General features: G+C 39.3%; 1 protein-coding gene across 1 annotated transcript in view; it reads left to right on the top strand.

The window, feature by feature from the left end:
- Nucleotides 1-8,356: 8,356 nt before the first annotated feature.
- LOC120420362 (zwei Ig domain protein zig-8-like) overlaps nucleotides 8,357-9,863 on the top strand; it is a 36,946-nt gene continuing 35,439 nt past the window's right edge. Inside the window, exon 1 of the mRNA XM_039583361.2 lies at nucleotides 8,357-8,544. Within this exon, the coding sequence (XP_039439295.1) occupies nucleotides 8,439-8,544 (106 nt within the window). The 5' untranslated portion in view covers nucleotides 8,357-8,438. The remainder of the gene's footprint in view (nucleotides 8,545-9,863) is intronic.

The following is a 9,863-nucleotide window of genomic DNA, read 5'->3' as shown; positions in this document are numbered from 1 at the left end:
ATAAAGCAAATAATAAAGCTCCACGTGCAACGCGGATTAACCATGTTAATAATTTGGACTTTTTGCAGAAATGGCAGCTGCGCTGCGTATAATTATGAAGAATTGGTTATTGCATCACATGGAGAGTTACATTTTACGGATTAAAACATAACTGATGACATTTCGCACATCACGAAATATATCATGCATTTAAAATTACACTAACAGGAGTGTGAACCTATCGGAGCCAAAATTGCGAGGATTGCTGGCTGGTCATTGATGAATTTTCAATTACCATCAACTTGGGTTGGCAATTTCTTTTATTTATTTATTTATTTTTTCATAATATCTACCAAACAGCCATCATCAGCTTTAAATATGAGTGTTAATTATTAACTCAAATTCAGTTTCACTTAGCACTTTTGGTTTTGACACCTTAATGCTTGAAAGTGTTTTTTTTTTGTTTTCGTTTAGAAGCAAATAAAACAAATTTATTTGCATTTTATTATAAGTTTAGAATCAATGTTAAATTTGCAGATCTCACACGACAGTAGCAAATTGTCTCATATATTGGGTTCCTCGACTATTTAGGGGAACAGCCTGTATTTCCATCGAGCCGGTAATGTTGACATATTATCACTTTGACGTTCAATGACAGCTCTTAAAAGACGAGAAATAAATATTTTCCCAAAAAAAAAGGATTTGCTACCCGATAGCCTTAAAAGACGTTATTAAGACGCAGTTGACTTTATAGCTGTCGGCCACCATTGCTAGTACCAACCACTAGTGTCTTCGTTTTATCTACAAGGACTTCGCCGCCCTGGGCTCCTAAGTGTATGAAAGTATGGCACGGAGCGACGGCGCCGAATACCCATATTTACACAAAGAATTTTAGAGCGCCCGCCGCGGGATTCGAACCGGCGATCTCTGGATTGTGAGTCCAGTGCGCGGTCCGATTGATCCACACGGGCGGGAATTAAGGCGTTATTATAACTGGAATTGAGTGATAAATAACTCAGTGAGCAAGCAACCTGCTATCAAAATAAATTGTTTAAAAAGTGTAAATGTGTAAATTGCATGGGATTCAGACCGAGCCCTTAACCTGCCCAGCATATGAAAATTCCCCGAAAAGGTTTAAAATTAAGAATACAAGCAATGAATGGTTAAAAACTTTAACAGAAAAACAAAATACAAATGTTGTTGTATAGTTCATCGTACTTTCACTTATGTTCAAAATATTGTGAAATGAGTCTAAGCACAACACACATAATACCAATCAGAAATTAAGCTATTTCAAGTTTGAAGTATAAGTTTAATGACAATCTCAAAAATATCTAGACCACAAACTAGGCAACCAAAAACGAAAAAAATCACATTATACGAATACATTTTTTTAATAACTTTAATTTAATGTTCATCCAGAATCAATCAATCGCTAAGAAAGTCCTTTCTTTCCAAGGCAAACGTCTCAATCATCGAAAACAAAACGGCAACAAAAACAGGCAACTCATCACCCAACGATTCTTTCAACACTTTCAAAACGACTCCCATCTTGATTGGGCATTTACCATAAAAGTGCAAATCGTACAAGTCACGAAACCATTCGGTTGTTTTATTTTCTTTACCCCACAGCCTGAACCCAGAGTCAGCACATTCGAGTGCGCACCATAAACATAATCTTACCATACTTTATTGTGTGGAAAGAGGGGCGGTTGAGGGATCTCCCACTGTGAACTGTTGCAAACATCATATTTACCTTCACTTCTGCACTGCTCCTCAGAATTCCAGTATAATCCTTCAAAAGTTTTATTTTCCTTTGGTAAATGTTGTTTTCACGAAGCTTGGGTCTTAAATCAATTACCATATTTTCACTTTTTTTCCTTTCCCAAGCCAGGGTAATCGTTTTCCCAAACTTTTCCGCCACCACCGTGCTCGGAATTTTCCTTGGACTTTTCACATAACTCACACTGTGGGGTGGAACACTTACTGGAATCTTTTTACGATGGGCATGCTTCAATTAGAAGCACCTCTTGCTTTCACTGCTTGTACACGGAGGTTGTGAAGATTGTGCTGACCTTTCACCCAAGTCAAGCTCCGTCTGCTGACCTGGAATCTTCCAGTTTATTAATTATTCAATCACACACATAAATTATAATTTCCCTTTTGATATCACGATTTTTCTGTCTCGAAGCGGTACTCCTAGAGGTTACTCCCTGGAGGACTCCGTCAGCTATCCTTTGGTCATTCAACGGATTCTCGACCAAACGAACTCACCAACTTTCACTCCTTTGTTTGACCTAAACCCCTTTTCACGTCCTTTCAAACTTCCAAATCAATACGAAATCACTGCTTGGGAACACTAATTTATTCCTTCAATATTCAAACCACAGGCACTCTGATTTTGATCCCTTTGCCCAGTGGGGCTGTTTACTTATACATTCATATGCATATTTGGCCCTTAGTTCTTCCATCCCTCATTAAAATACTTTTGATCAACCGTTATCGATAAAATGTCAGGAGACCAGTTTCAAGTTGCGTTGATCCGTCGTCCTTCACCCGTCATCGACCGAACCACGCTACAAATCCTATCCGGAGATCCCCGCGTATCGATTACCCACGTTTCGCGGAATTCCCTTCTGGGGATCTACAAGATACGCACCGTTAACTCTGCCGCCGTCGCGAACAAATTCGAGTTCTCCGTAATGTCTCCTTAGCCAGCTTTCTCTTCCCAACTCTTCCACCCTTCCAGAGGGGGGATTTGAAACCGACTCTCGAAATCCGAAACCGCGTATTACCCCCGTATACGGCCACCGCAATGTAACGACAACTTCTTCCGAGAGGAGTGCGCGTTATCCTTTACTGGCGAACGAGCCGACAAGAACTGAACCACGCCGTGCTGAGTCTTGCCAGCTGAAGCTGGAACAGAGCAGGTCCCCCATGTTCACACCCACACTTACCACCCAGCTCTAGAGGGACTCCACCCTGCCCGCTTCAAGATTCATCCCAATGTACACAAACCAAGTTCATGCACTCGGCTCAAGTTCGAAATTCATTCCAGTCAAAATCCGAAGCCGGTGAACTTCGAAGTTCGCATCATCTGTTGTTGTCGTACCTGTTGCAGAGAAAGTCATACGGTTCTGGAGGGGGCTGTCAAGGATCCCGGTGGAGGAGGGCTGGTCTCCCCCACTCGGATTTATATCCGGATGATGGAAAAACACGTGCGCCGAACGACGGACGGATGACGTACGAACGGCAAATGTTCATTTGTTTCCGTCCACGTGCGTTTCGTGAAACGTGAACGGTATCTGGCAGTGGGTATGAATAGATGCTGCGAGTTTGAGATGATGTAGAATACTCACGTCAGCAGGCATCTTTATTATTAAATTCAAGGAGTTTTGAGAACAACTTGATATTAATTAAATTTATTTTACAATTGATGTCCCATTGTCTCACCTCCATCTTAGATCCGCTAAAACATTACGAGATTACCGCTAATTTATGATTATCACTAAAATGCTATGCAGATTTGAAAAATCTCGTGATGAAACATAATTATAATTTTGGCTAAACACGTGTCATAGCACTGTTAAAGTGGACCATTTACACATTTCATAAGGTTTTACATTTGTTGACATAAAAGAGTGGAAATGTTCCTATTCAGAAGAAATATAACTGTAAAGATGTAAAGTACCTGTAAAGACGGTGCATTTTACTTTTTGTCCTTTTTGGTACCTTTACAATTTTTAAATTTTTTAGGCCTCATTAGCCGTTGGTAGTGGCCAGGATATAACTTTAGAAAGGAGAGCGAAGAGATTCGTGCACTTGTGAGATTCTTACATAATAAAATAGAATAAAATCAGGAAAAAACATTGGAGTCTACCCGTTGTTGCTACTCCGTAATTGATCAGGATCTCTAAGCTAGTGTCCAGACTTTCGGTTCAAATATCGATGGTCTGACGGTTAGCATTTTGTCTGTTGACCCAGAAGACCGGGAATCGAACCCTAACACGAGAGCTCAATTTTTCGTTTATATTCAAATGTTCAAAATTCCATTTCATAAATTACTCAATTGAAGCAGATGGGTATCGAACCCAGAACCTTCCGCTTACAACGCCAGCAACGTCACCATTCTGCCACGCCTGCTCCTTCTTGCATAATAAAATAAACAACTGAAAAAAATATGTTGAGTCAGGAAAAGGAAAAACTTCGCTTTTTGTATTTTATTTTCATTTTCATAATTCTATTTTTTACAAAAAATACAAGCATTAAACCAAGGGGAAATAACCCTTTCTAATCAAACACCAAACATCGCCATATGAAGAGTTTGATGATCGATTAAAGCTCCAAAATACTTAAACTTACCAACAACAGCACCACCTTGAGTAGGCACGCAAATGTATGCCACTCACTGGCCAAAAAGAGCAAATTTGATGCACTTTTGATCATAATTTCTATTTTACGAGACCATTTGTCATCATTTTTAACGAAAGTTGCCATCAATATCTTTTCACTTGCGCTAACATTTTCAAAGGGCTTAAGATATGATATTGATTCCAACTACCGGCAACATGTTCTTTTAAACATTAGTTAGTCTTTCACTTGAAAAATAATACCGAAACATGTAAATAATTTGCAAGCACCATAAAAAAAACAATCACGCCAAGTCTTTTGACGTTTGAATTCTGACGACCCATTCCAATCAAAGGCGGAAGAAAACCGAGCGAGAAGCGAATGCAAATAAAGACCAAAGGGTGGCCACCAACACTACCAGCAGCACCTGTTGGAGTGAGCCAGTGATGCCAGGAAACTTACGCTATAAATGCCACCAAAAGAGCGCTGGAAGAAAAAAGAACTAAGTTGAAAATAGAAAAATGGGCGTGGTTCAATGCATTCCCGTCTGATCAGAATACACTTGGTAAATATTTTTTTAATGCTTGTAAAAGGAATAGAAAAACTTTGAGTGCAAGTAAAAATAAACAGAAATGTTCACTAAAAGTTGCTTTACTCGTTGGTGAACTTGGTTTTAGTAAATTCCAAGGAACACTCCAGATTATCCAGCATCATTCAAACACGAACGCTTATTAGGCTTAAAATGGGTATATTTCCCCTATTAAGTTTTTTTTTATATTATTTTGTGTCTTACAATCTCCAATTATCATCTTTTGCCATGTACATACGTTTTATTCTCTTTATTATGCATTTCAGATTGGAATTTAAAACGCACAATATTTGTTTGTTTTTTAATTGGGTCCTAAAATTTAGCTTAAATTTGTGATATTATTGTTTAAAACGATAAAGCTTGATTTTGTGAGTACTTTGAACCTTTGTACGACCACAAAGGATTTTAAACAAAAAACTTCGCGGCCCTTCTTGACAGAAAAGGTCCTACTTGCCCAGTCACGACGTTCTAGCAAGATTCTAGCAGAATTCTTAGAAAGCTGGATATTCTTAGAGCATTCTAGCAGAAATGTTCCACCGTTCTAGCAGGATTCTGACAGAACCAGCTCTGCTAGAATATTTCGTGACTGGGTGACAGCTCGTTACAAGAGGACCATAGTTGGATCATCTAATAAATGTTGTCTTGACTATTTTTATATATTTTTTGCATTAAAATGAAAAAAAGGTGATCAGAAATGGCGTTTACATAAAAATTGACATAGGGCTTTAGGACCCAATTTGATAGAAAGATTTAAAATTGAGCATCAAGCACTTGCCCACTAAACGCACTCTATCCCATCAAGACCGGTATCCATCTGCGCCGTCACAACCTGCCATAACGTAAAGCGTACAATATTCGAAAGAGGTCCCCACAGAAGCCGGGATGGATGGATGCGCGCGCGTTCTCACGATCCAACCAGCATGCGCTTCAGCGACTAATTTTAGTCACTCGCAGCTTGGCTCCCGACGCGACAACAACGTTTTCGTGGCCGCGTATTTCGAGTTAGTTCACGAGCGTAGTGCGTTTAAGGACGCGCGCGGGCCTGATCGATTTGGGATTATTTCTTCGGGAGGTGGGAGTAGAGAGGTTTTGGGATCAAGTTGAAGATTTTACAGTGTCAGTTTGGATCAGAAGTGAATCATGCGCGCAAAAACCATTAGGCTATGCTAATAAAAGTGATTAACGAAGCCCGCATAGTCGATGTCAAGCCGATGATCTAAGTGGGTGATTTCGAAGAATTTGTTCAACGATTTTGTGCGCGCGATCTTTGCGGAGTCCAAGCAAATCTGCGAGCGATTCCGTTACTGTTTGATATTCTCTTTTAGTGCATTTCATTGTGCGTAATACGAGCAGAGTGTTTGTCCTCCGCGCTGAAGCCAGAGTGTGTTCGTTGTGCAAAAAGTCTAATTATATTTTAATTAATTAATTACGCTACATTTTAATAGCGAACAAACAACTGGCAAACGGTCATCGCGTCGTCGTTGTCGACATCGTCAGTACACGACCAACCGACCGCGAGAACAAGTGGATTCAACGATGCGACACGCCACGAATTTTGGGGACTAAGGTCTTCTAGACCGCCGGTTTTCGGCGACTGGCTGGCCCCAAGATCATCATCTCGTTTCGCCGGCAACTCTTGGATGCAGTTTATTCCCGACGACAGTTTGTGCATGACGCGGGGACCACAACACTACTATAGAGTGTACGACCAACAGCTGCTAGCTGGTATCAAGAAGAAACAAGGAAGATCGTGAAACTGTTGGAGCATGTAATTTTAAGCTGTTTAGTGTCCGTGAAAGTAACGAGGTCTAATCAGTGCTCTTGTCAAACTCTTAATCTTGAGAGTTTCAAAGAAAATTTCACCCAGCAAAGAAAACCGTCCTTTCGGATTTAACCGTGCAAATGTTTATCATCCTCAACTACTAAGTTTGTTTGTGCAACTACGAAATTCAGCTTTGTTCGTACAGTATGTAAAAAAAGTATTTACACCCCTTGGGCACTATGCACATTTTGTGATGAAACATGTAAAAAATTTAAAGTTTGACAGGAACCTAGTACTACGTTTTGTTCAGAAACTCATGCCAAACATTTTGCTAAAAAAAGCTCATGAAAAGATGATTTCTATAAAAAATTATATAACAAATACTATTACGAAAATAAAAAAGGTGCAAAAAAAGTTTGTACACCTTTCGAAAAATTAACATAAATAATGTTATTTGTTGACAAATCACCATAAATCCAGTCTCCCAACTCCAAATAGGCATCCTTGACTGATTAAAAAAATAATTTGAATTGAATATAAAGTTTACTAACTACTTAGTATAAAAGTTTATATAACTCTGGAAATTCTATATAAAACTTATCTAAACTTAATTTTGCAAACTTTTAATTCAAATAAATGTCAATTAATTACCATAGAATTGCTAAATAAACATTTTGGAGTGGGTATAACACCGTTTTGGGGGTATTTGTATCGATAGAATAGATTTTTCGTTGGAATTTCGTACCAACCCGGAATTACGTCGTCGGAAAATCCGCCGGCATCTGAACCGGTCCTCAATTCACAAGTCAACCTATGTGGCATCAGAAAGGGCATAAAATTTCCGATCTTTTGATACCCATACATCCAGGTTTTCTATAAAACCCACGTTTTTAAATACCTAAGCAAAAACGTTGTTATGGTTTCGTTTGAGCAACCTGCCAGAAATGTATGGAATTTCGTAATTTTTGTTCTCGTGGATCAAACTTACTTTTTGCCCAGGTATTTAAAAACGTAGGTTTTAAAGAAAACCTAGATGTATGGGTATCAAAAGATCGGAAATTTTATGCCCTTTCCGATTCCACATAGGTTGACTTGTGAATCGTGGACCGGTTCGGATGCCGGCGGATTTTCCTACGACGTAATTCCGGGTTGGTACGAAATTCCAACGAAAAATCTATTCTATCGATACAAATACCCCCAAAACGGTGTTATACCCACTCCAAAATGTTTATTTAGCAATTCTATGGTAATATATTGACATTTAGTTGAATTAAAAGTTTGCAAAATTAAGTTTAGATAAGTTTCATATAGAATTTCCAGAGTTATATAAACTTTTATACTAAGTAGTTAGTAAACTTTATATTCAATCCAAATTATTTTTTTAATCAGTCAAGGATGCCTATTTGGAGTTGGGAGACTGGATTTATGGTGATTTGTCAACAAATAACATTATTTATGTTAATTTTTCGAAAGGTGTACAAACTTTTTTTGCACCTTTTTTATTTTCGTAATAGTATTTGTTATATAACTTTTTATAGAAATCATCTTTTCATGAGCTTTTTGTAGCAAAATGTTTGGCATGAGTTTCTGAACAAAACGTAGTACTAGGTTCCTGTCAAACTTTAAATTTTTTACATGTTTCATCACAAAATGTGCATAGTGCCCAAGGGGTGTAAATACTTTTTTTACATACTGTACGTCGGGTAAATGTTTACATGCCCACCAAACTGCACAACGCGAGCTGAAAATATGTGAATTATGCATCAACACAAGTGTTGTTACTCGAGCCAGCAACGGTCGTCGTCGTCGTCGCGGTGCAGTTGCGCTGGCAAGATACTGCTGCTGCTGTTTGTGTGCATTTTGGGTAAGTTTTTGGGCGAGCTGAAAGTTTTACGTGTTTTGCCGATTTAGCGCAGCAATGCGAAGGCGGTTGTGAAGTTTTGACGGAGACAGGAAATCAATACCAGTCCGGACGGATATTCGCAGTAGAAACTTTGAATGTCAGATTGGATGCGGTATTAAACAATTTTTCAGCATACCATTAAATTTTTCTTAGTTTAAAACTGAAGTAACGGAAAAGCACATATGTTGGCAGGTGCTGTAAAGGATTTTGTCTGATTATCATTTAATTTTTAGCTCTCACTTACAAATACTAAAAAAATCAAATTTTTCGCTCTACAGCATTTGCCTTGGCATTCTCGATTGCGAGATTCCTACTCTAAACTAGGTGTCCGAAGGCTTGATTGTTGAAGCAATTACAAACCCCTTTTTCCACCTTAACTTCCATCCACTCCGGGATTCGAACTGACGACCTTTGGATTGTGAGTCCAACTGCCTACCAGCGACTCTACCGAGACAGGACCCAGGGAGACGACTCTTACACCTGGACTGAGCTATCGACCTAACCCGTTTGGTTAGACCGGGGCCAACAATTACTTCCTCATCCGACAGAAGGCGTGCTCAGACAAATCTCGTCTCGAAAAATACCACCGGGACCGTCTGGGTGAGAGGCAACTACGCTTATCCCTATACCACGGTCCCGGCTAATACTATAGTTTACAAAAATCAAGAAAGTTGCTTACAATAATTTTTACACCCAGAACTGGGCATCGGCATACGAGAGAATAAAGAGCACGATTCGGTAGTAAAATGGTACTGTGTGCGGACTGAGAGAATAAATCCCGAAATAACCGAGAGTACTTTACTTATAGGTTCATCTTCAAAAAAAGTTCATCTATCAAAAAAAAAGTACCGGTACCGAGACTCGAACCCAAGACCTTCGGCAGATAGAACCGTGCCTTTGCCGTATGGGCCAACGTGGTTCGGTGACAAAGTGGCGGTCATTTGTCCATATAAGCCACTCAATAGGATGAACTGTTCCAATGAACGAATGAACACGCGAGAGGACTATACTCTCGCACTATAGCACTTTCCTCACGTTTCTTTTCGTGAGGACTATCCTCTCGTTCTTTAACTTTGGGTGTAAGAGGCAGTATTTGTAAATTCTGCACGGTTTGTTCTAGAGGTCGTTTCGAAGTGCTCCGATTTGGATGAAACTTTCAGCGTTTGTTTGTCTATGCATGACATGAACTCATGCCAAATATGAGGCCTCTACGACAAAGGGAAGTGTGGTAAAACGGGCTTTGAAGTTTGAGGTCCAAAAAAACCTAAAAAATCTTAAAA

This window comes from Culex pipiens, chromosome 3 (assembly GCF_016801865.2).
Source record: "Culex pipiens pallens isolate TS chromosome 3, TS_CPP_V2, whole genome shotgun sequence".
Lineage (NCBI taxonomy): Eukaryota > Metazoa > Arthropoda > Insecta > Diptera > Culicidae > Culex > Culex pipiens.
The sequence above is the reverse complement of the archived record's forward strand: the minus strand, read 5'-3'. Positions and strand labels throughout refer to the sequence as shown.